Source organism: Gopherus evgoodei, chromosome 1 (assembly GCF_007399415.2).
Source record: "Gopherus evgoodei ecotype Sinaloan lineage chromosome 1, rGopEvg1_v1.p, whole genome shotgun sequence".
Classification (NCBI taxonomy): domain Eukaryota; kingdom Metazoa; phylum Chordata; order Testudines; family Testudinidae; genus Gopherus; species Gopherus evgoodei.
In genome coordinates, this window is record NC_044322.1 from 140,635,529 (window position 1) to 140,662,883 (window position 27,355).

Consider the following 27,355-nt stretch of genomic DNA (forward strand, 5'->3'; position numbering starts at 1 on the left):
GGGCGCGGCCCTCGCTGAAGGAGACTCGAGGGCAGGAGGCCGCTCGTGCCAGGCGCAGCCGCCCCCTCATGCGCAAGATGCTGCTGGCCGCGCTGTCCCGCGTGCTGCAGGGCCCGGCCGCCGCCGCGAGACCGGTGAGGGGCGGGGGCGTCGCTGCCCGGGGAGCGGCGCGATGGATCCGCGTTTGGGCGGGGGCGGAGCGGAACGGGCCGGGCCGCGGGGCTCCCCGGGGAGGGTCGGAAGCCGAGCGCGGTTGTGAGTGTGGCTCGAGCAAACTGAGCCCGGGAGCGGGGCCGCCCCGAGGTGCCTCCTTGTGTCTTGCTGCAAATAAAACTAAACTCCCCGCCCGCCCGCTGCTGCTTTTGCTGCTACCGGGGCGGAGCTGATGTCACTCGCACTCCGGAGTCACTGCGCTTTTTAACGACGTTTAAAATGAGAACGCGAAGAACGGCGTGATTCAGTCTCTGCCTTCTATTAGTTGAAGGGGGATCCCTGGCCCAGAAAGGGGCCCTCCTGAGGGCCGTGTCTGGGTACATGCTGCTCAGTGAGCTGCTCCCAGCCCCCGGGGCTCTCTCTTGCAGGTCCAGGCACAATTACCCTTCCTGCATGTACACAGATATACATAGTAAATTGGAGCATGGGTTTGGTTTGTTTAGGTTCACTACAAGTTGAAAATATCTCCTTGAGGTCACCTGCCATTTCCTACCTGTCTCTGTTAGCCCTTGCGGCATCACTTTTTGTCTTGCTTCCTAATTCAGGTCAGATCATCAGTGGGTGTAAATGGGTACTCTGTTACAGCAGCTGAGTATCTGGTCCTCTATCTCAGGCCTGATCTACACTAGAAACTTCTTAGGTTAACTGTAGGGTAAAATCCACATCCTGGAGCAACCTAAATCCTCAGGCAGACAGTGCTACCTTGAAGGAAGACTTCTTCCACTGATCTAGCCATTGCCTCTCAAGGAGATGGATTACCTACACTAGTGGGAGAATCTCTTCTGTTGGTGTGGATAGTGGCTACCTGAAGCACTACAACAGTACAGTTGTGCCGCTGTAGCTTTTTAATTGCAAACGCACTGTCAAACTCTTGCTTAGTGCTCTTTTTCTGATTGCTTCATGAATTCTCTCTACCATCACCATTTATTCTTCTTGAGCATTGCAAACTGTCCTCATTCTGTCAGTTTCTGTATATTCTTTCCAATTATTTTTTTACACATATCCCATCATGCTGCTGGTACGTTTGGCATAGTCTCCCTCTTTTCATCTGCCAAATCTTGCTTCCTCCTTAGATCTTTGTTCAAAACTCACTTCCAGAGATCCTTTTTACCTTTTCAATATCAGTCCCCAAGCGTTTCCTTATAACAGCTTGTCTTATCTTGTGTCTGTCTTGATTAACTTACTTTGTAAATAGTTCAGGGCACAATATGTCAATACAGGTTTGTAAAGTGCAGTATAAACTTGCAGTGATATTCATATTATCACATGAAATGCTATTAAAACCAGATAGTAGGAGCTGGTCCTGTGTTCCAGTGGCAGAGCAACAATCTTTTTTGGTTTGGGCTCACTAGGAGCTGGAAGGGGTATGCTGTTTGACACTGTTTAGTAACTTCCTATAGTTGATTGAAAAATGTTTTGTTTGTTTTTTGACAGGCTTTGCAGAGTGCTTTGTCCTACCCTATTTAGGTCAGTCCAACCTTTTCTTCACCCAACTTGGGAACTCTTGATAGTGAAGGGAAGTAAGGAACAAAAGTGGGAGTGATCTTGAGGCACTGAGAGGGTTAAGGAGGGCAGGGAGTAGCTTGAGCTTCTTAAGGGCTTGTCTACACTTTACAATGCTGCAACTTTCTTGCTCTGGGGTGAAAAAACACCCCCCTGAGTGCAGCAAGTTTCAGCGTTATAAAGTGCCCGTGTAGACAGTGCACCAGTGCAGGGAGCTATGCCCCTCATGGAGGTGGGTTTTGTTAGTTTGTCTTTTTTTTTTTTTTTTTAAGAGTGCTGGGAAGAGCTCCCTCCCAATGCTGTGCCACAAGCACACAAGCCATGTTAAAGCACTGCCGCAGCAGCGCTTTAGCGTTGCCAGTGTAGACTAGTCCTAAGACTTCAATTGTCTTTAGTGCATCTTTTGCCAGATGTACTTAATGGAACAAAAATGTATGAGTTTAAATAGAAGATCAATTTAAAACATCAGAGTAATATGCAGAGTAGTTCAATACTGAATGAGTTAATGAAAGGTAAATATTTTGAGACGGAAAAGGGGACTTAATCTTTTCCTGACTGCTAATCTCAGTGCTCCTGAGTCTAGGGTCAGCCCACAGTAATCTAGTGTAAAATTCCCTCTTCACTCTCTCCAGTTGTTTTCAGTGATAAAAAAAAAAAATAGCTAAATGTAAGGATTAAAATGAGAATAGGTGGTTGAGAGGGAAAGTTCAAAATGCTAACAAAAATGCTAATTTACAGATACTGTCAAAACGTCCTACCACTGTATGTGTGTGTGTGTATATGTGTGTGTGTGTGTGTATATATATATATATATATATATATATATATATATATATATATATATATATATATATATATATATATATATATATATATATATACACACACACACAATCTTACCTACTGTTGTTGCATGTGTCATCCTAAGGTTACTAAAGACCAGAGAATAAAATTCTTATTTTTCAGTTTGTCTACTTTGTACATTTGACATAATTTTATACAAAGGAAGTTTCAGTGTTTTCCATGTGTAGTCAATTGTGTGTGTAAACTCAGAAAAAATTATGGAGGAGACCAACCTTTTTAAAAAATTGATTAGATTTCATTTTGGTGATGAGCTTTTAAAAATAACTTTTGAAGTGTTGACACCACATAAAGGGAGTGAATCACAGAAAACGTTATTGAACTACTACTGTGCGAATTTACAGGATTTTTCGTCTTGTGCTTTGTTCTTAGGCTGTGTAATTCAGCGTCTAGTACTTGTGCAAATAAGTGATATGATGTTAGCATATGTGGTCAAATTCTCTTAGTATGCTTTTGGAAAGAAAACTTTTAAAAATAGTTGCTGGGTGAGCTAAAGAGATTCATTCAAAGATGGATTACGATTTGAAACAGATAAGGATGTTCTCTAAATTAAGATTTCCCACATTTCTTCTGTTCATATGATCTAAGAAGTGATCCCACTTCAAGTGTACTAACATGATTATGATGACTGTTAGTGTATATCTTTTTGCTGTTTGTTTTTGTATTTTGAGTGTGAAATTTGTATATCGCAGGAAGCATGTAGTCAGACAATTCCCTAATCTTGTACTGGGCTGTTGAAATTTCAGATTATTTTAAGGAAAAGATGTCTCACGCTTAGTGAAATTGCTTTGTTTAATGAAGTTTTATATGAGCTTACATCTTAATGTTATAAGTTTTGATCCCGATCCTTCTTTCACAACTCACTTCCATATAGACAAGAGACCCCCCCAGTGAGTGACTGAGACACAACCCACCAACTTTGTGGTGTTGAAACTACTCAGTGAGGAGAATGACTTTTGGCTCTGTTCTTGGTGTGACCTCCTCAATATCACGTGGGAAAAGAGCTTCCCCAGTGACTTTTTGCGCATGAATCTGACATCAGGTGGAAAGAGGCTGGCAAAGCCAGCTTGTGCAGCAGAGTGCTTTCCACTCAGTAGAGACCTCTGAGGCTCGGTCTACACTAGGAACTTATGCTAGTATAACTGCGTCGCTCAGGAGTATGCATTTTCCACACCCCTGAGTGACATAGTTGTACCAACCTAACTTCTGGTGTAGACAGCACTGTGTTGATAGGAGGGCTTCTCCCGTTGACACAGCTCCTTGGAGAGGTGGAGTACCTACGCCAGTTAATAAAAAGCACTCCTATTGGTGTAGGTAATGTCTTCACTAAGCGGTACGTCCGTGTAGCTGCAGCATGGTAAGTGTAGACAAGCCCTGAGACTGATAGTGACTTGCTCACTCTTGCATGCTAGGGGCTAATTTGGAGAAGATTTTGGAAGAGGGGCTAAGAAAATTAATGGGACTGACTTTCATCTTTTCTACACTAGTTTAGTTTTATACCTTTGTAACTTTGACTTTAGCAGAGTTACTTCTGGTTAACCAGTGAAGGCAAACCGGAATCAGGCCTGCTTTATGGAGAGAGGACATGGGATGGGAGGGGGATTGTCATGGGTAGGAGTTACTTTGACAAAGATGAGAATTTAATAGGTTAAAAATAGAAAGTAAAAGTGATTACTAATACCTAGTTCTAATATAGTATTTTTTATCCCAAGATCTCAAAGCATTTTACAAAAGAGGTAAATATAGTTATCCTCATTTTACAGAAGAGGGAAAGTGAGACATAGAGGTGAAGTGACTTGCCTAAGGTCATCCAGTAGGCACAGTGGATGAGTGGGCAACATTCTGAGGAGAAAAGTAATAGAGACATTTTGTAAATGAAAATTGGCAAGTTTGAGGGCTGGGTAGGAATATAACAGGGACAAATGAGCTTAGTGAGCCATCACTCCCTCCTCCTTATTCCACACCACATTGTCTTATTACATGTCTGGAAGGCACCAAACACACTTTGGAGCACTACGCTAAAATGGTGTATTTTTTTGAATCAGGTTTGTGCTCCTGCTTGGTCTGCAGCCTGGACCAATGAATTTTGTTTCTGCTTTTGAAACATGCCAGGCTGATTCACCAATCACCAACTTCCAAGATTATGGAATGAGGGCATGAGTAGAAGCAGAGAGAATTCTTTCAATTGTCAATTGCCTTGCCTTTTCCACTCACTCAGTGTCTCTGCTGCAGCCCAATTCTTATGGGTTTTTTGCCCCCCATTCTCCCTTCATTGTGTATTGTATACTCCACTAATCTTATGTTTGGGTTTTTGCCCGTTGCTTCACTTTATGTTCAGTGTGTTTACAGCCAAATAAAATGTATTAAATGTAAGCTCCATGAAGCAGTTTAAAAATTGATTTCTAATAAATTTCATTTTGAGAACTCAAAAAACAAGCCCCCAAACCCTTTATAAATTATAGCTTTATAGACTGACAGTACAATGGCAGAGTGCTACCTCAGGAAGGGAGGAAAGCTCTCTTGCAGAAATCATCTAGCTCCAGGCTGTCGCCAGCAGACACTGCACTATTGCCATGGCAAACGGGGGACCAGCCTACGGACTCAGCTGGGAGGTTCAGCAGCGGATTGACAAGCAATACGATCCAGAGCTGGAGCAGATCCTCACCCAGTGGATCCTGGCACAGTGTGGGGGCATCCAGCTGCCTGAGCCCACGAAACAGAAATTCCAGGAGTGGTTGAAAGATGGAACAGTGCTCTGCAAATTCATCAACAGCCTCTACCCAAAGGGCCAGGCGTCTGTTGCCAACACCGATCCCTCGAACAAGGCCTTCAAGCAGATGGAACAGATCTCCCAGTTCCTGTGGGCTGCTGAGCAGTATGGCATTGCACCCACTGACATCTTCCAGACTGTGGACCTCTGGGAAGGAAAGAACATGGCCTGTGTGCAGAGGACCCTGATGAACCTGAGGGGCTTGGCTGTAACAAAGCAAGATGGGTTGTTTGTTGGAGACCCCAACTGGTTCCCCAAGAAATCCCAGGAGAACCGCTGTGACTTCTCTAAAGACAAGCTGAAGGAGGGTCAGAATGTGATTGGGCTGCAGATGGGCACCAACCAGGGTGCATCGCAAGCAGGCATGACAGGCTGTGGGATGCCACGCCAGATCCTCTGATCAGCTCAGCTTGGCAGCACTTCCTCTCCACCATCCCTTCCTCCTTCTCTCTAGGGTTTAATATATTTGTCTACAGTCTAGAATACTGGGGAGTGGTGCCTTGAACACGCCCTGCAAACTGCCACAGTGAAACCTGTCAGGGCCTCATGCCCTGAAAGTCTTCATTCAAAGTTCCCCATTCCAGCACCTTGGGGGGGGCCCTTGTCCCCAATATTGCACACTGGGTGCAAGACCCAGAACTCCCCTAAACTTACACCCTAGTTCTGTAGGGACCAAACTCCATTTCCATATGGACCAAATGACTGTCTAGACTGATGTTGGGACCAATCAAGGCCAACCCCTCCCACCCTTCCATCAAAGCGAAGTGCCAAAGCCATGGCTGCTAGCAGCCAGCCAGATCTCTCCTCCCTGGAGCTTGGGGCTCTGTCTGAAGCAGCAAACCCACTTCTTGCATTCCAGGTACCCAGGCCAGTGGCTCTTGCTGATTTGTCAATAGTCTTAGGACCAAAAATCTCCCTTGCAGGGCTCTATCTAGCTGCTCAGCTGTAAGATCTGTTAGCAAGTGTCTTGTCTCTAATCCAGTGCTTGTGCTGCGGAGCTGTCTGTATTGTCTGAGTAACTCTCCTGTGCTAGTAAGGAAACATGTAACATGTCGTCCCAGGCACCAATAATTGGGATGCAGGCAGAATGCTGCCCAGCTGGGGCTATGAAGAAAGGGCTGCAATACCCTGCCCTGTCACCCCGGGACTTGGGACAGGGCATTGTCAGCCAGCTGATGGTCCACCCTCGGGGTAAGAGCAACTGTGTGCTGTGCTCTCACCAGGGGTGGAGGAGCTAGGAAATGCGTTGCACCTGAAGCTAGCCCCAGTGTTACAACAGCAGGGGCCCCATTGTTCCTGGCTGACTTGTGGCCTGACCCTAACCCTAGCTGGCCCAGTGCTGCATGCCCAGCTCTGGAGCTGGGCCGTAGCTGTCACCTGTGCTCTGATTACTCTGTCTGTGGAATGTATCTGTGAAGTCACCAGTCAGAATAAAGGTCACCCAAATCTTGTTCATATTAAAAACAAAATAACTCACTCTGTAGAAGGGGAAGGAGCCTCTGTTGACAGGAAAAATGCCTTTAGGAGAATCTGTAAAGTAAATCTGTAAACAAACCTTTTTTTCCCTTCAGATTATGCACTCAGTATTAAAGCAGGCGAGAACCAGGCTTTTAACTCTTATGGTGTCCTTCTATACTGCTGGCATTAGTTCTTGACAATGCATGTTGTCATTGCTTTTGTGAAGATCATTTTAATCAGGAACTGAAATATTAAATACCTTTTCAGGACATATAACATTATGAGACTATATTTATTAGCATTTACTTTCAGAATTATAGTCCCTATGGAAGGAAACTTCAGGATTCTTCCCTGAACAATAGGGACTCTAATAAGTTAAAGGGCTATTTGTTATTTTTGTAACTGGAAGTAGCAGACTGCCCTTTCTGGAGGTCAGGAGGTAATCTTTCTCTGGATCTGTCCCCTCTGATGCAGCTTATTTGCCACCTGTGATCTTTAAGTCATAAAATCCAGGTGCTGATAGCTAGCTTCTGAATCTACATCAGGGATAGGCAACCTTTGGCACGCGGCTCGCCAGGGAAAGCCCCTTGCGGGTTGGTCCAGTTTCTTTACCTGCCATGTCCGCAGGTTCGGCTCATTGCGGCTCCCACGTCCCTCTGCCTGCGCTGCTTCCCGCAGCTCCCATTGGCCTGGAGCGGCGAACTGCGGCCAGTGGGAGCAGCAATTGGCCAAACTTGAGGACACAGCAGATAAACAAATGACCCCTGCCCACCAGGGGGCTTACTCTGGCAAGCTGCATGCTAACGGTTGCCGATCCCTGATCTACATTGAGGCACACAATTAGAAATGGCCTGGGCTTTCTGGAGTATTGCACATTTGAGTGCCCAAGCTAGTTCTATTGAGATATCGTAATATAGATTTAGAAACTTAATTTTAGGCTTCCAGGTTTTGAAAATTTTGGGTTTGATTCTTTTCCCTGAATTTTGTTACTTACACTGGTGCAAAGTCAGAGTTAACATACTGCCAGTCAAGAGTAGCGCTTACATGCACTTCATAAGGTAATGTTTTACATGGACTTTGCACTCCATGTGCATAGGTGTTAAATGACTTCATGAAGTCCAGAGCGGGGAAGATTCAAACCATGAGGCCTTAAAGTACATCCATAAGCAAGAGAAATGACAGTACTCTCACTTATTTTGCTAATCTGTTGAATATTTTTTCCCTGAATTGCTTTATTACAGCTGTTGACTCTTCTCTCTTTTTTGTTTCCTCCAATGGCTGCTACTTTAGGGAGCTGTTAGTGAGGTAAGGCACATCACTTCTGTAAAGGTTTGCTTTTAGCCAGTTAAAATTATATACATACATAATCTGCTTTACAAACTTGCTAGCCTTTTTATATGAACCTAAACTCCTTGCTCATTGTTAACTTCCCATATAAAACGGTTAGAGAGCACTGTTAATATTGCTACATTTAACTAATTTAGTCTAATTTTCAGAATTTTTCTTGAATATCTTTAATCTTAGTTGTTTTGTTTTTTCTTTTAATCTGTTACATTAAGAAGGGTTAAAAGGATATTGGGGTTTTTTAGGTTGCTTCAAAATGTTTATAGTCTGAGGAAAGTTCTTCAGAGTCTAAAAGTGGAGGGTTATTTGTTTTTAGTTTTTAAATTTGTACTCAATTTCTGGGAAAGTAAAACAGAACAATATTTGTGTTTAAGTATGAAAATAGTTCTGTTTTTCTGTAAGTTGATGCCAAGCAACACACTAACAATAAGTGTCCCAAATCCCTGGTTACTGATATTAATTATCCTGGAGAGATGTTCACCAACCCTCAGGCAAACTTGAATTGTTACTGAAGAAAAATAATTGTATATGTCATCTGCTCCATTCAAAACATTGGGGGTGAAAAAAACCCAAATGTAAATCAAAACAGGATGAAAATGCAGCCTCTTCCCACAAGATTTTAAAGAATAAGTAATGAAGAGTGTAAAGAAGTCAGTGTCCTCTTAAATGTAGTGATGGTACCAGTGAATTCAGTCATGTAATGTGGATTGTGCATGGTATGCCAAATTTTGGTGAATGTGGATGAAAAATGATGGGCTGCGGGATAGAGGAGGAAGAAATGGGATCATATTTAGCTTGCTGATATTCTGTAGACTGGTAGTAACTTTGTAGTGTGTTTGAAATATAATGTGCTTGAGAGAGACAATATATAACAATGTAGTATTTGTGTATAGACATACATTTATGTATATATAATATAAAATTGTGTGTGTATACATTTTTCACAGTCCTGAGCAATGTAGCTAGGTCAGCCTAGGTCAGGGGTCAGCAACCTTTCAGAAGTGCTGTGCCGAGTCTTCATTTATTCACTCTGATTTAAGGTTTCGCATGCCAGTAATACATTTTAATGTTTTTAGAAGATTTTTCTAGAAGTCTACATACAACAATAGTTTAGTTATATATTATAAAGTAAATAAGGTTTTTAAAATGTTTAAGAAACTTCATTTAAAATTAAATTAAAATGCAGAGCACCCCGGACTGGTGGTCAGGACCCGAGCAGTGCGAGTGCCACTGAAAATCAGCTCGGGTGCCACCGTCGGCACGCGTGCCACAGGTTGCCTACCCCTGGCCTAAGTTTTAGGTAGACCAGGCTTAGACTGCAGTTCACTCTGGTTTCTGGTAATTAATTGCTACTTTATTTTTAAATATGAAAAATTTGCACTCTGAGCACCACAATTAGGTCGGCCTAACCCAGGGTATAGATGTGGTGAGGTGAATGGAAGGATTCTTCCATCAGCGTAGCTACCACCTCTCAGAGAAGTGGATTAACTGTATTGATTGAAAACCCTGTGTGTTGATGTAGGAAGTGTCTACCCCATGGTGCTGCTACAGTATATTTCTGTAGTGTAGACACACTCCATGGACTCTTATTCTAAAAATGTACATGCAGTATTATGTACTGGCATGTCTGTTTGCCCACTCCTGGATTAGAATGTCTTAACCTGCTCATGTTAGGATTATAAAATCAGTTAAACAATAGAATAAACTGCAAAGGCAACTTGTAGGATCACAATCATAACAGACTAGAGTGACCTCCATCTTTTAAGGATTTTTTTTTTAAAGTAAAATTGAAAAAAATCTTGTCCATGTGGTATGGGAGGTGAACTACATGATGTGCTATATGACTCTTCCATGTGACCATGTATGTCAGCAGCTTGGCTGAATGAGTTATTGGAATTGCTCTTTTGTATAGCTAGATAGCAGCCTGAGCTTTTGGAACCCAGAGGTAAAATGTTGTATTTACTATGCTGTATAGACGGTGATTGGATGGATGGATAATCCTGATTTCTGTAGTGTGTGTGGAGGGGGGGTGGGAGTTTCAGCTACATTACGTTGCAACATAACCATCATTTATGAGAGTTACAAAGGAGTGTTGAGTGTGGAATAGCCCCCTAATCCATGCAGACTTTATTTTAAAATGTGCTGTCTGTTCTGCTACATTTCCTTCTTGAAGCTTTCTGTGTCTTAGGTCCCTTGCCCTTGTGTTTTCACACTGTTTCCAAGATATAACTATGCTTTTCTGGCTCAATTTATGCTATTCTTTGTTCCTCAACTATCTGCTCCTGTCATTACCTTTCTAAAGTGGGTCTGGGTTGTCTCTAGAAGTGAATAATTTTAGATCCCGCCAAGTCATGGGTACTGGTCTAGGGTAGCTGTTAACTTGAAATGGTTAGAGCAGCCTGAATTTCAGAAAACTAGTATTTTTCTTGCTATTCTAATACAAGTGAAATTCACCCCTATGCAGAGGGCCAGGACAAAGCTTATGTCTCACTCATGCTGTGTTCTTGCAGGGTAAATTTCATAAAAAAAGACAGCTGCCCTTTGATGCTGTTGATTCTTGCAGGATCTTAAGAACTGGTCAGAATCCTTATGTTTCCATTATTACTTAGTTATTGATCACGATTGTGAGCTTAAGATGGCACCCAATCTTCTGTTTAAAAAAATCTCTAAAAATCAAGTTAGAAAAGGAGGTCTAATATCTGGGGGAGGGTACAAGTTAAAATCCAGACTACTCTCTAGTACTATGGGAAGATAAATATAATTGGTGAGTTAAACACTTTCCATTAGTATCTGGAAGTACTGTATGTGCTACATATAATGGTGACTGATTGTTTAAATGATTGGGGAAATGTTCGTTTTTCTTTGGGATTGTTTGTTGACTTCTAAATTTAAATAACATGTATTGCTTTTTTTTAGGTTTCCCGTGTGGTGGTGGCATCTCGTAACTATGCAGACTTTGCAAGTGAGGCTACATTTGATATTAAGGTAAGGAAGTTTAATATTTCATTTTTGAGAATTAGCATTAAATAGAACTATTGTTTATAGATATTACTACTGTGGATTTCTCTGTAAGAAAAGACATAATTTCTGAATGTTCAGAACCAAACATCTCTATATCTATCGGCACCTGGCAGGAGTTCACAAACTGATATTCCCTCAGTGCATGAAAAAAAAGTCAAGTTACAAGGAAAGAGTAAAAATTGTTGCTGTTTGGGATATTTGAAATGCTACTGTAAGATTCTGAGGTAACTAAAAAACAAAAAATAGCATAAATTATTGAGATGAAAAACCTGAAATATCGTGAATTTAGGACTGGAAGGGACCATCTGAGTCCTGGAGCCCAGTCCCCTGATGTTCAGACAACTCTTACATATAATCCTGTTCATAAACACATCAAACCCTATCTTAAAATTAGGGAGGTTGTTTACCACCACTAATCCTATTGGAATGAAGTTCCAACCTTACTACTCTGATGGCTAGAAACCTTCTAATTTCCAGTCTATATTCATGACTAGTTTATACCCTTTTATTGTTGTGCCAGCTTTGTCCTTTAGCTTAAATTGCCCTTGAGGCATGTACTAAGCATCTGCATGGACTTGTGAGGATGAAGGTATCCTGTCTTTATACCCAGCATGCCAGTGGGCATTGGATTGACTAGGCCCTTAGTAGTACACAATACCATTGTTCATCTCTTGTCCGTATCAGTGTCGACAGAATCTAAAGTTTGAAGTCAGTGAGTTCTCTTAAGGGGCTCGGTCATTCTCTCCTATTTGGGTTTCCCTGACAGTCTTCTATCAGAGGAATGGTATTTGCTGCTCCCCATGTGTGACAATCAGGGTCCAGATACCCCAAGGAGAGAATGGATGGTTTTAGACATTAGTGTCCTAGTCATTATGAGATGTATACAGTTTATACAGTGAATATATATAGAAAATTGTGGTAGATACTGTGGTGCAACTTCAGCATCACCTCACACCAGGGTGGTGAAGCAATCAGGCAGAGAGGAACTACCTCCTCAGCTTTAGCTTCAAACATGTAGCCATTGCAAGGTCCAAGAAAAAACAATGAGGAACCATCAGAGCAAATGGAAATGGCTTGAAACTGAAAAGAAAATCAGTCTTTGAAAACTAAGAAAGAAGGGAGTTTTCCCCACTTTTAATATCTATTGTGAGTAGCAACTGAAGTGGGCGGGTGGAAGGCAAACCATTTTAAAATGGAAGTGGTTTGAATTGAAGAGCATCCAGAACTTGGGAGACAGTCTCAAGGCATGATGCTATCAGTGAATACTGGCATAAGCGCCAACTCAGTAGGTGCTCCAGGGCTGGAGCACCCACGGGGGAAAAAAAGCGGGTGCTTAGCACCCACCGGCAGCCAGCTCCGTCTCTTCCCCCTCTGCCCGCTGATCAGCTCCTCTCCCTCCCTCCCAGTGCCTTCTGCCTGCCACAGTCAGATGTTCCAGCAGAGCCAGGGCAGAAAGAGGAGGCTGGGGGTGGGGCCTTGGGGAAAGGGGTGGAGGGGGGGTTGGGCAAAGCCGGGGCAAGGAGGAAGCCAGCGCCTGTGAATACTGGATCCCCCTTATAGTTAGGGGGTAAGCTGGAAAACTTTGAAGGCAATATGTAACTCCTATTAGAAAAGGGATTTTATCCAACAGGAAAGTGCACAGCTTGTGGTTGTCTTTGTTTATTTTCATACCAAGCAGGTCTCTGTTGTGCAAACTGTGTGGAGCATGTGTTCAAAAATAAACTCGTATCTGGGGGACTGGCTTCATGTCTTCAGGGCTGATGGCTCAGATGTGAAAAATCCAAGTATCTGGTAGTTAAGAACTTGGGATGGACATATTTAGGGAGACTTGGGATTGGAAGGGCTGGCATCACCCTGCAAAGAGTAATTGGGATGGTGAGAGCTAGGGTGAAACCTTATGCTTATGGGCTGACTGCTGGTGTCGGAGATCTGAACCATGGCTGCACAGCACCAAGGCATCCAAAGGGCAGGCAGTAGCCTGGTCTGGGTGGACCCCAAAATGTCACACTATAGCAGAAGCCATGGGTTCCATTTCCCAACATGCAGGCTTTTCCTCAGGTCTCTGTGGATTCTGGGGAACATGCAAGAGGGAGTGGGGCATCCTCTGTAATTGTTTGATTTGCTGCAGCCCCTGGAGAATGTGTTCTCTATGCCACTAGCTACCCCAGGAAGAAAAGGTTGTTCTGGAGCACAGAGAGGGGAAAACAGTTTCAGTTACTTCAGACTCCATCTGCGATAATTTATGCTCACTTCCTGTTAAGGTTTTGGGAAATACCCACTTCCTGCTCATCCAGACTGGTGGGAGAAGAACCACACAGAATCTTCCTGCATGGTATAAGGGTGGGGGAGTGCAGTATGTTGCAAAGGTGGTGTCCCTTTTAGCAGGCAAAGGGAAATCCTGTACAAAAGGCCTTCTATGTGCTGGTGTATAGAATAAGACCTGGTCCTATTGTGATGGGGTCCCCGGGGTGCAACCTGGACTGTGGGACCGCAGAGCCCTCAAACCCACCAACCTGGCTCGCCTCCTACACTGTGTTGCTGATGTCAAGCTACAAACCTCTGACAGGCACTGCACTGACACACCCAACTGAGTTACATGAATGATCTCCCAGCCACTCATGAACCATCAATAGAGAGGCTCCAGCCAATCCCTCCCCAGCTTCCCAGCCTTGTACCCCAGAACTATACCATCCTGCACTGGTCAGAAGCCTGACCAGTGTGAGTTAATTACTTAGTTCACCACGTCTTCATAGGAAAGTGAACATGCACCAGCCTTTGTGACCTGAGCAGATTCCCCAAGCACTTTAGACAAACTCACTGGTAAGGATAAAACATTAACAGAAAGATAGATTTTAAGTGATTATAAGTGGTAGGCATAAAGGAGATAGTTACCTTAAGAAATAAAAATAGAAACATGCATTCTAAATCCTAAACTTACAAAATGATATCTCTCAAGGCATCATTTGTACAAAACATCATAATTTCACAGTGGTGAATATGGCGGTTCCAGGATGCTACTTTGAGGTACAGAGTGTCACACCTGTGTTGCTAGCCATTACGGTTTTTAGATTAGATTGTCTTTGGAATGTGACTTGTGAAGCAGTGCTGTCTTCCTGAGTCTGCTGATAGAACAGTTGGGTCAGCTTCTTCCTAGTGTAAGCCCACTGGTGTCAGTGGATTGGTGTTGGAGATGAAACTGCTATAATAGCTGTGGGGTGCAAAATGTTGCCATCCTCTGAAAAGGAATAGCCCTACTAAAGGACTGGGTATCTAAGTTCCCTCTAAGCTGCGTGGCCACACAGCTGGCTATAAAGGGCCCTGCAGTCACACAGCCACAGGAGCCTGGAGAGGTAGGGGCTGGACAGGGAAGGGAGCAAGTTGGGTTGTGCAGGGCTGTCGGCGAGGAGAGGTACTTCTCCCCCCGGTCCCAGAGCTGCTGCAGGTGGGGAGATGATTAGGGGGAGTCCTCTCCTCTCGCTGCTGCCCTGGGGCAGCCTGCACCGAAAACCCTCATTCACAGCCCCACCCCAGAGCACACACCCCAACTGTCTGCCCCAGCCCTGAGCCCCCTCTCACACCGCAAACCCCTCATCACCGGCCCCACCCCAGAGCTTCAACTAAACTAGATATTTGCCTAATTTTACAACAGGCTACATAAAAAGCACTAGTGAAGTTAGTACAAACTAAATTTGATACAGACAATGACTTGTTTATACTGCTCTATATACTGTACACTGAAATGCAAATACAATATTTATTTCCAGTTGATTTATTTTATAATTACATGGCAGTAATGAGAAAGTAAGTAATTTTTCAGTAATAGTGTTCTGTGACACTTTTGTATTTTTATGTCTGAGTTTGTAAGCAAATAGATTTTATGTTAAGTGAAACTTGCGGATATGCAAGACAAATCAGACTCCTGAAATGGGTAAAGTAGTCTGGGAAAGTTTGAGAACCATTGGTTTAGTCATAAATATTCAGGTTTTACTGTTCAATAACTATCTGGAACTTGAACCTCATAAATTAAAATATTGGATTTTTAGTGCTGAGATGACAAACAGGAACATGTACCTTATTGAAATACCTCCTTGACTGTTTCTTTAGAAATGCGATCTCCATCGTCTGGAAGAGGGCCCTCCTGTTACAGCAGTGCTGACTCGGGAGGAAGGACTCCATTACTACAAGACTATGCAGACAATTCGGCGCATGGAACTGAAGTCAGACCAACTGTATAAACAGAAGATTATTCGTGGCTTCTGCCATTTATATGATGGTCAGGTATATGACAGGTCCAGAGAGTTCATAAAAAAGGGTGGATTCTTTGTGTGTTGCATTATTTAATGTAGGGGTTTGAATGAAGAGGGAGCTAAGTTTAGAAGCATTTATCAATGGTAAATATCTTAGTCTTAGAGCATAGCTGGATCACAGACTCCCCTTCTCTTTCAACATATGTATAAACCAAAACTTGGTCTATTTTTTCCTTATTTTAAAAAGACAAACAGAAAACCCACATTAGATCATATGTGCCCCAGCTAATGAGGTAGGAAGATGATCTGCCTGTAGCTTCCTTGGGGCAACAGCAGCAAGGGAGAAAGCAGGAAGCTGCTGAAGATGGGCACAGGGAACCAGCATCTGCAATGTTCTGTTTACAGCTAATGTGGTGGTGTAGGCAGGGCTGGGGTTGCCTGCTTCCTCCATATCAAGCTTCCCAGATGTCCTTTGGGAAGGCTGGGACAAAAGACCTTTGGCCTCTAAAATAGTATCTGCCAGCAGGGAAAGAACTTTAGGGATGTCTGTGGCGTAGTTTTTGCTGCCTTTTCCCCACTTTTGGGTGTGTGGTGCAAAATCCCCTCTTCTGTGAGAGGGCTGGTGATACTTGTCTCCCCTGCTCGCTGGTCATGGGGAATGGAAAGGTCAGTCAGGGTGAGCATCGGAAGAGCGGTGCTTAAGTGGTTGAACACACAGGCAGTGACAGTGGTCCGTAAGCTTTCCTAGTTTTTCACCTTCCTTGACCTAATCATCAATCTCCTCCTATGCTGGTTTTGATTATACTGGAGCTGCAGACTGTTGTAGTCCAGTGACTCTCAAAGGACCTAGCTCCAACCCCATATGTCAAGCATATGTCTCCTTTGAGGTGCAGGGCAGTCAGCTGTACCTGCTGCCCTCCATTGCTACACGTCTTCTAAGTATGGATGGGGACCTTGGCCCCCAGCCTCAAGAGCTGGCTAGAGGAGTCTCATGTTTTGTCCCCTGTTGTCAGACTTATTTTTCCTTTACAACAGGAAGCGTGCTGTGTTGGACTTGAAGCTGCTATAAAACCAACAGATCACTTGATAACAGCATACCGGGCTCATGGCTATGCATACACACGTGGAACTTCTGTCCGAGAGATCCTTGCTGAGCTTACAGGTTCATGTTGAATAAAATGGGGAGTCAGGCACTGCTGTACCTAGCTTGCATCAGAATTTCCAGATAACATCTAAAGCAGTGCCACTCAGACTGAGGCGCGCGAGCCGCAAGTGGCTCTTTAATGTCTCTCCTACAGCTCTTTGCAGCACATGATATTGAAACACTGTGTGATTTAATTATTAACCAGTCAAGATGCTTTTACTATGTTATTAACCAGTTGTAGTTGATAAAATAATAATATAGTCATTTTGCTGTGAGGATAATATATATAAAAAACTAAATATTTCTTGTCATACTGTTTAAATATATATAGTTCTATAGTAAATGAAACCGTGAATTTACACTGCTGTGGCTCTTTTGGGTAATGTTGATCGTTAATGTGGTTCCTGAACCACTGAGGTCTGAGTATCGCTGATCTAAACTGTCTGTGACATACTAAATAAATTGGGACATGGGATGTCACATAATAATATGGCAAAGTAAATCATCAGTATTCTGTGACCTCTCCTAATGCCTCACAATAAAGTCACAAGGGAACTTTAATACTCAGATACTTCTCATGACTTGGAGTAATACAAAATGCTATTCCTTTCAGTTTACACCACTTCTGAAAGCTTTGCTTGATATCATAGATTCTGTCTACATGAGCATTATCTAGAAGCGTGTCTTGCTACAGTAACTTTATTATTATTTGTGCTATAGGTCCCATGTAAACTATGCTTTTGGTGGATCTTATTTATTCATGATAGGGCTTGACACCCTCCAGTTTTGTAGTTTGGATGGTTCTGACCTTGAGCTGTACTGCTGTCTGGGTCTTTACTGGAGTTGTAACACAGCATGGCTTCACCTGTAATGCACAACTGAATTGTGTCAGGGATGACCTGGTTACACGAGGGTACTCTTGTTATGATAATTGCTACAGTGAAGCTGAGATGGTAGGTTAGACTGGTTAGGAAAACCCAGGTTAGAACCTTTCTCTCAGAAACCATATTTACCCAAGGTTGTGACTAACAGTGTTTCTCTGCTGTAGCTTACAGCATGTATCAGAGGTATTTGGGTGGAGTGGGTAGGGTTGTCTGAGCACAAGTAGGATCTACTTCCTTGTTAGAAAATACTAAGATATTATAGAATGATGGGACTCTTCCAGTAGATGTTTGTTTTTCATTTCTCTCACTAATCTCATTTCGTGTTTACTTTGATGCTAGTTGTAATTGTTGCACTGTTTTCTTCTGTTCTCCATCTGTTTGTAGCTACCTGTTGTGTCCTGTCAGATACTTAAAATGTAACCTCTTTTCATTATATGTCTACACCTTTCAGGTCGAAAAGGAGGATGTGCTAAGGGAAAAGGAGGATCAATGCACATGTATGCCCAGAACTTCTATGGTGGCAATGGCATTGTTGGTGCTCAGGTACTATGATACAGGATGCAAATGTCTAGCATTTTAAAATCAAATTAAATCTCACTTAGATTCTATGCCAGCATCACCTTTCTTGCTATGGGCCTGCCTACAGCAATCATTGCTATACCTGACCATAGTCTCAATTGGTTTCCACTTAATTCTTTACAAATCAAAACATATAGTTAAATCTAACAGATATTAAACTATTGATATTATTTAATGTTATGTGAAAACTAGAGTTTAGATCGTAACAGGAATCAAGTCTTATGGAAATGAGTTAACAGCCTTTGTAGCTATACTTTTCATTATTAATTGCATACATTTACAAAAGTTAATTTTTATAGTTCACAGCTGTGTGTCTCCAACTATTCCAAATGTTTGACTTGTTAAATCTGTTTTATAATTCACTGTAGGTTCCTCTTGGAGCTGGGATTGCCTTGGCCTGTAAGTACTTTGGCAAAGATGAGATCTGTCTGACTTTATATGGAGATGGTGCTGCCAATCAAGTAAGCTTTCTTGATTTAAATGTGTATAGTAAGAGTTGTCCTGTGTATGCCCTATTGACATTCGTTTCAATCACTTTGTGACTTGTATGTGAAAGTCAGTAAGTTTGGCAGTTGTGATGAAGGGAGGGTTTTATAATATGGCGAAGAGCCAGATTTATGTCATATAGATTCCTGAGCAGTTGTCAGATAACTTTTGGTCACTATCAGGCTGCTGCTCTGTCTAATCACTCTACATACTTTAGGCATTCACACTAATTGAATTATAAAAATATTTTAGAGCTTGGAAAATTTAAGTTTGGAAAGCTTATAAATTTAGGGGATTAGGCTTGCTTTCCAAAGGTAGATCTGAAAGACAAGAGAAGGGGTGGTGGTGGTGGTGGTGGTGGAAGTCTTCACCCTAGTGGTTCTTCACATACCAGAAGTGCAAAGGATCCTGGAATTCCTACCAGGGTCTCAAATATGCTTGGGAGCATATCTTTCACTTAAACTTATTGCTAGTCGGTACCTTCTTATGATTTTGAAGCACTGTATTCCCCACCACTCCTCGCATTTGGAGCTCTCTTCCCCTCCAGGAAGTTGTGAGGGAGTGGGGCCAGGTCTTCACTATTCTAGCCCTGTCTCAGCCTGCAAGTGCTGCAGGGAGATGTCTTTGCATACTCTGGACCTGCACTGTGAACAGCTTTCAGTGCCTGCCTCTGCTGTTGCTCATGGCTTTCCTAAGTAGGAGACGCATGACATTGACGTGATTCTTGAGTTTCTCTGCGGTCAAGAGTTCTCAAGTGCAGCACAGACTGACTAGTGGTGTTAATTTCATTCTGACTTTGCTCTTTTGGTGCTTGGAAAAATCCATGAGCAGTAGCAGACACAATAAACCTGTCTTCCTGAAGACCTAGGGTGGGGAATAGCACCTCATCAGCTTATATTTGATTCTCATATGAAAGGTTATTTACTACTGACAGCATTCTGCACCAAAATATTAAAAATTCTGTGTAAAGTGTTTAAAATTCTGCAAATATTATTTGTCAAATATGGAGGCTCTATCATGGCATTGGGGAGCACAGGCCACTGGCTGCACAGAGGTGGGAGATCACTGGGCAGCTCCCCCCAAGGACACAGACTCAGTGGTGAGGCTGCACCCAACCCTGACACAGCGCAAGGACCAGGCCTGCCCCAGAAACACTCCAGGGCCCTGCCCGTCCATGCCATATGCACCAGGTGTGGGCAGGCAGGCTCAGCAAGGCAGGATCCAAGTGTGGAGAAGCTTAGTGTGAGGGAATCCAGGTGTGGATTGAGAGGGTTCTGTGTGGGGCAATCTGGGTGCAGGCAGCTTAGTGGGAGATCTGGGTGGGGGGGCGATCTGGATGCACAGGGGCTTGTTGGGTTCTGGGTGCAACAATAATGGGACTCTGCAGGGGGGTCCAGGTGAAGGTGGCTGGGGCTCGGTAGGGTGGGGATCTGGGTCTGGGTGGCTAGTTGAGGTGGTCCGAGTGCAAGGGGGAAGTGAGGCTAGGATGACCAGACAGCAAGTGTGAAAAATTGGGACAGAAGGTAGGGGGTAATAGGCGCCTATATAAGAAAAATCCCCCAAAATTGGGACCGTCTCTATAAAATTGGGACATCTGGTCACCCTAAATGAGGCTCAGCAGGAGGGTCTGAGTATGAGGATGCACGGGGTGGGCAGTTGAGGGAGCAGTTCCCTGTACAGTGAACCCTCCCTCTGCAGCTGAGGAGCGATGGGCGCAGGAAGCGGGCTGAGGGAGGAGTTTGCAGAGCTTCCTACAGCTTGGAGAGAAATCTGGGATTGGGTCTGATACAGCCCCAGATGCCATACAGGGGAAGTCCCGTGTCCCTTGTCACAGGGTAGGAGCCACCAGCCAGGTCTTCCCCAGTCCCACCCCTTGCCCCCCAGTGATTTACCTCTCTGCTGGCTGCCCTGGGTACCCAAAACATACTGCTCTTGTGGCTTCCCTTTGCTTCCCCAGCTGAAAGTCATTTTTCTGTGGGGAAGCAAAGAAATCTACAGGGTAACATACATTCTGTGCATGCGCAGTGGCGCAGAATTCCCCCAGGAGAAGGTTCTTTTACCAATAAGGGCTAGAAACTTAACTATAGCAACTTCTACAAAAATCTGTGCTTTAAATCTCCTCTTCCCACAGCTATGGAAGCCATCCCAGTTTCCACTAGCAAAGGGAATTCTCAAGTGATGACCTTTTCCGTGACCTCTACTTGCATAGAGTAGTTGATACAACAGTGTTGTTGGAACTTTCTTTATTTAACTGAAGTAGAACTGTAGCATGTTACATGTGTAGTCCAACATTGCTTTTATTAATGTAATTTTCAAATTTTCTGTTGAAAATATTTTAGTGTTGTGAACTCTTTGGTGCACCAGTTTATCCTGAATGTTGCTATCTAGCGGTAAAGGATAATACTTTTTAATGGGAGAGTATTTTATTACATACAGGTTAAGATGAAAAGTAGATGTTCAGCCCTATGATTTTCTTCTTTCAAGACTGAACTGACTCAGAATTGGAGTTCACTATCAGAGTCAAATACTAGCCAGACCTTTGGTGGAAGTGAAAGAACCCCTGTAGGCCTTGATACTTAAAATTTAAAGAATCCAAAGAGGGACTTAACTTACATGTTACTGTTTTTCTTCTAGGGTCAGATATTTGAAACATACAATATGGCAGCCTTGTGGAAGCTGCCATGCATTTTCATCTGTGAGAACAACAGGTATGGAATGGGTACTTCAGTAGAGAGAGCTGCAGCCAGCACTGACTACTACAAAAGAGGAGACTACATTCCAGGGATAAGAGTGAGAACAGTTTCCATCTTTTCTGTATTTATAATGGAGCAGATGATTAGAGATCATGAATTCATACTGAATCTATGGGAATACTTAAATTGATGTTCACCCTCTGAAGTCTGTTCCGCTCTGATCTAATTAAAAAGCTTTTCTGTTAACAGGTGGATGGTATGGATATTCTCTGTGTGAGAGAGGCAACAAAGTTTGCAGCTGAACACTGTAGATCTGGAAAAGTAAGTTACTCAATATCAGTCCTCTACCAAGGATAAGGGAATTATTTTGTGCTATATTTTTCGCACATACAAAATCTCATACCAGCCCAATACTCTGCAGTTAAATTTATTTTTGAAACTCTCTTTGTATCTCTTTTTCTCAATTAAGGAAAGTTTCAGTATTAAACATTTATTTATATAATATTTCTCTGTCAATTTTACAGAAATGGATTGTCTAAATACCTTTTACCAAAATGCACTGACTTAAGTAAAAAGATCATATTAAAACTGAAAAGCATGTATTTTCATCCATTTTATGTCTTCTGCTGAGAGGATTTGAGTATGCTTTAAACATTTTATTTACCAATTAAAGGGTGGGGGCAAGAGTAACAATCCTGCTGTATTTGCAACAAATATAAAATAACTGAAGTAAATCTTTGTGAGGTCATGTAGGAAGAGGAAAACTGTAAAATGAAGGCATATACAGTAATTTGCATTAACTCAGACATGATATAAAACGACAATGCAGATCGTCTGTATTGGAATGTTTGTTCCACTTCATCTACAACTTTAGAACCACTTATGAAGTGGATGAATTTATTTTTGAATATTATTTTTGACACTGGAGGGGTTCTGGCATAGAGACCTAATCAGTACTGGTAGAGCAAGGTCAACTCTATTACAGTCTTGAAAGGGAAGGACAATTTTATGCAACTGAAACTTGCTGAATAATGGTGGACTGACATCTGAAGCTGTGGAGCTATGCTGTTTAAATACATGAGAACAAGCTGCCAAGTGAAGTTATTAAATTGCCTTCACAAAACATATATCCAAGGTTCTTCTTGAAACCCATCTAGGAATAGTTTCAGGATAATGAAATATTTCTTGTCCTGTTGCAAGAGATCATGTGTAATACAAAGAGTGAGCTTGGAAAGGTGGTTTAGGCGAGCATTGGTGTTGTCTCATTCAAACACAAAATGAGAGCTGAGGTGAGTGGGTAATGCCTGGATCTGTAGTATATGCTATTGTTGCTCTTTAGGCTTATGAAAACAACCATAACTATTTATTTTTTCAGGGTCCTATATTGATGGAGTTACAGACCTATCGTTATCATGGACACAGTATGAGTGACCCCGGAATAAGGTACACTAAAAAGGATTGTGTGAACTTACTCTATTGGGTAATCTGCACACAAGGTCTAGTGAGTGGTAGATAAGCTGGTAGTAGTGTTTCCGTCTTTTTCTCTCTGTACCTGCACACTCAGAATCAAAAAATTCATGCCACTGATAAAAATTTAGAAATGTGGATATCTTGCTGAAATCCACCTTTAGGCATGTAAAAAAAAAAAAAAGATTGAAATCTTGCTTATGAGAATCAATTTGACCACTCATATCCCCTTACCTAATAACACATCACCAATGCTATACTGTGTCTCTTAATAGGTTTATATTGCACACATCACAGTAATGTCTGACTTAATATCTCTCTCAGTTGCTTTGACTCATAATACTTCAAAATGGCAGAAGTCCCAATGTTAGATATATTTTTCTAAGATTCTACATTCAGTAAGATCGTGTTTATTCTGCACCAACAAATTCCTTTTCCCGCTATTTATGTAAGCTTTAACTGAAAAACAGCTCTGGTGTATGCTTTCAATGAAGGTGGTGATTGTTCTTTGGTAGAGAAGTTAAAGTAACGGTATTTTAATTTGGAATGAAAAATTCCATTTTAGTATTTTGTGTAGTTTTCAGCCTTAGCGCACTAGCTCTATGCCAAGTGTTCTTAAACACATTGGGGACTGATCACTGTGTTAGAGTTTCCATGTGGATTCTGAATTTCAGGAAGGATATTTTCTAGCTGCTGGAAAACAAGGTCAGATAATGAGAATTTCTAGGAGGAGGTGATCCTGTTACACTGTTCATTCTATTTGTGTGTGATTATATTTGATTTTAGTCCCTGAAGGCTAGCTATCAATTTCTTCAGTGATCAAACAATTTTTTGATTCACAGCTGAGTATAAGAGCAGGATTCTGTTCCTCCTTGTGCTTCATCTTTAAGATTTTTTTTCTGAGTTCTAACAAGTTACACCTGTGATCTAAGGGCATGTCTACACTTATGGTAGATTGGCACTGCTGAAATTGATGCAGCGTTGATTTAGTGGGTCTGGTGAAGACATGCTAAATCAATGGGAGAGCACTCTCCCATCAATTTGTATACTCCACCTCCCTGAGAAGCGTAAGGGAAGTTGATGGGAGATGCTCTCTCATTGACACAGTGCAGTGTAGCCACTGCGGTAGTGGATCTAACTATGTCAACTTCGTAACTGAAGTTGCATAAGTTAAATTGATTTACTGCGGTAGTGTAGACCAGCCCTCAGAGAGCATAACTTGAAAATAATGGAGTTGCATGTGTATCAGTGGAGGATTAGTTTTTCTGCAGATAGTTTTTTGCTGGTTGTTATGTGAGAGAAGGAAAGACTCTGAATCCAGTTTAGGGGGTAAGTGAAGACAGTTGGAAAATGTTTTCCAAACAAACTGAGCACTAAGTCTGAATTTTCAGAAAGTTGTGTTTAACTTGAAAAGGGAAGTAATGGAAGCCTATAAGTGCAGTCACTTAAACCTAGAGGAGAGATGATACTGTAGGGAGCAGTCCTCTAGTGGCTAGGACATGAGATGGCTAAGTGTTTTTAATTTCTAACTTTAGGCACTTCCTAATGTAGGCACTTGGAGAGAATAAAGTATATTCTCTCCAAGCTTAAATTCCCCATCATCTGACAGAGATTAATTCATTAACACATCCCTTGTGAGATGGAGAAATATCCCTTTTAGAGAGTAAGTCACTTGCCCAGTCACACAAAGTCTAGCAGAATGGGAGCTGGATCCAGCTCTCTCAACACAATCATTGTATTAGCCTTCACACCAATAACTACTCTTTTCACCTTATTTCAGTGGCAAATTAATGGTCTTCATTAAAATTCTTGCTGTGTGTCAATGGGTAATCACAACTTATATGTCTGGGTGGTAGTGTGTGGAACTTATATAATGCATGTCTTTCCTTGACTGCCATAGCTATCGTACTAGGGAAGAAATTCAAGAAGTCAGAAGCAAAAGTGATCCTATTACTCTGCTGAAGGACAGAATGCTTAACAACAGTCTTTCTAGTGTCGAGGAATTGAAGGTATCAAGTGATATTTTTCAGACTACTCTTGGTGATAACCTGTTAAGGCATAAATGAGCAGCCTGTGAAAGAGCCCTGTGATGATGCTGCCAATATTTCCCCCCGAGCCTGCACAAAAGTGCTATTGGTGAGAAATGATAAGGGACTAATGAAAATATTCATTGTTTTCCTATTTAAACAAAAGGAGTCTAATAACTTCAACAGAGACAAAACTGAATGCAAGTGAGGTTACACTTTACTGCGTGTGTTCTGTTTCTGAACAACAGAATTTAGGGCAGTATTTCTCCTAGCAAACTTTTGAGTGACAGCTCTTAGAGGGGAGGAGTTTTTGTCACCTGGGAATTGTTTTTTAAAAGACCTCTACTTGGTGCATTTAAAAACAATTTTTTTTAAATTAGGCTATTTTGAAAGCCCCAGGGATAAATCACTGCTACTAGGGATTAACTCCAAAGCTGTCATCCGCATTCCCTTTCAGTTTGATAGTGGCAGGTCCCAGAAAATCCTCTATAACATCTCTACCCAAGTGTCTCAAAGAGTATGCTACAGCTGTGTTAAACTCTTTCTGCACTTCTTTTCAGTTTCTGCTGTTTATCAAGATAAGATTTTTCTTCTTTGAATTGGCGAAACAAATTTGGCAAGAGGCAAAGGCCAGTTTAAAAAGATGAAATCTTTAACATCTTAATATGTAACCAGACCTGAAAAAGAGGAAGTGTACAATATGCATGTTATTAATTACAGCTGTAGCTCTTTTCCTTTAAGTTGTGCGTAGGTTTGAGTCTACAAAATAGAAGCACTTAAAGTTCTGTTCTTTATTGGAAACTGAACTATTTGTTTTAGAAACTGACATTCAAAATTATAACAATGGAATGCCACACTATTTGATCATAGTGCTTCCATGTAAAAGTAAATGGGATCAGCCAGATATACACACTTGCATTTTCTGCCTGGTTCATAGAAAGGTGGTTTTATTTTACCTTCTGAAGGCAATTTATGTATAAGAGCTCTTTTCCTTATTCTGGTCCAATCCCAGCCTTTGGAATGTGAGCATATGCCAACTCTGAGGTGTTCCATGGGTGCATTATACATTTCATGATGAGGAAGTTATTTTGTTTTTAATTTGCATCTTTTAAATAGGCCTGGAAGGATTAAATGTTGATAACCATCTGTTTAACCACACACAAAGCCATGAAAAAAATATTTCCATTGAAGTTTACAGAAAGGCAAAGTAAGAAAAATTCTGCTTAAGAATTAACTTTGAATATCCCTAAATAAATGTCTATATCATATGAATATCCCTAAATAAATGTCTATATCATATCAAAATATATAAAGTTAAAACTTTGTCATTAAATAATTGTATGACTCCTCCCTTCCCCCCTATAATTTTCCACAACTCTGAAAATTTAAATTGGGGGGAGCTTAATCATTGATATTGTACAATGCACTGAAAAAATATAAATTCTGTCAAGCTCATCTTGTGACTCTACTAATAGGTCACTGGAACATAATTAGTGGTAATTCTAGAGAAAAGTTAGACTTCTGGTAGTTCATTAATTCTCCGTGTCCTGCATGTGATTAAAAAAGTAATTTATCTGACTGGGGTTAATGACTGCAGTACAGTCATTTGGTGCTCTGAGGAGGAGGTAGTTGCCAGAGTTCACTAACCTCTCAGGAAATGGCTTATTATTCCCTGCTTGAGTGTTTTATATGCTTATCTAACAGGTAAAGTTTGCAAAAGATCTCTCCACATGTCTGGCAGTCAGCAGCTGTAATGGAAGGGGATAGCGTGATCATGATCCCTATGGAATGACAAGTGACCTTTGGTCTTGAAGTTTAATTTTAGCCTATTAGGCACTTGAAGCTCCCATATTTGCACTATGGCCAAATCTTGCAGTTCTTAGTCAGGCAAATGTAGTTCCTATTGAATGTCACTAGAAGTTTGCCTGAATGTGGATCTTCTGATGTAACCCTCTCTCACTCTGCATTAGTTGCTGAAAGGAGGAAATCCAGCAATGGGCAGTAACTGGTCCCTCTGCGACCCCCTTTTATACGAACAGACCAACATTGGTTTTAAGACTGTCACAGCCTCACTTGTCTTCTATGTTTTAGGAGATTGATGTGGAAGTAAGGAAGGAAATTGAGGAGGCAGCTCAGTTTGCTACCACTGATCCAGAACCACCGCTAGAAGAATTAGGCAACCATATCTACAAAAATGAGCCACCCTTTGAAGTACGTGGCCCCAGTCAGTGGATCAAATACAAGTCTGTTGGCTAAACTGAATGCAGTTTACTCCAGTAGCCTGTTACATTATGGCCTTCTTGTGGGGGATTAAATTTTGTATTCATTGTAAGAACAAACTGTTCATATTTAAGGTAGGTTTGTTTGGAAGAGTAAAAATTGCTTTCAGCCAAGGACAGCTAAACATGTAGAAAAATGCACAAACCCATGGATAAGGAGCTGAATTAGGATAAAGCAATGGTTATTTAAATTGCTATAAATTTGTTTCAGTGGGTTGTTTTGGATTGCTTTACTTATGCAAGTTACTCCTCTAAATGTTTTGAATAAAAATCATGTTCTGTACAGTATATAAATATATTAAGTGTCACACTAACGTGGTCTACTGTGCCTGTTTGCTTTGGGTATGAGATCAGAGGCTTGTCATACCATTTTTTTTCA

At 41.9% G+C, this 27,355-nt stretch overlaps 1 protein-coding gene and 1 pseudogene across 2 annotated transcripts; both read left to right on the forward strand.

Moving 5' to 3' along the window:
* On the forward strand, positions 1-27,290 carry PDHA1 (pyruvate dehydrogenase E1 alpha 1 subunit). 2 transcript variants are annotated; one of them, XM_030574326.1, is made up of 12 exons: positions 1-134; positions 8,096-8,110; positions 11,066-11,134; positions 15,275-15,448; positions 16,453-16,579; positions 17,897-17,988; positions 18,393-18,485; positions 21,145-21,300; positions 21,453-21,524; positions 22,579-22,646; positions 24,571-24,679; positions 26,789-27,290. In XM_030574326.1, the coding sequence occupies exons 1-12, from the start codon at positions 69-71 to the stop codon at positions 26,951-26,953; spliced, it is 1,206 nt and encodes a 401-aa protein (XP_030430186.1). In that variant the 5' UTR covers positions 1-68; the 3' UTR covers positions 26,954-27,290. The 2 variants fall into 2 exon arrangements, with proteins under 2 accessions (XP_030430186.1, XP_030430196.1); XM_030574336.1 differs by lacking the exon at positions 8,096-8,110.
* Positions 5,091-5,992, forward strand: LOC115657078 (annotated as a pseudogene).
* Positions 27,291-27,355: the final 65 nt, after the last annotated feature.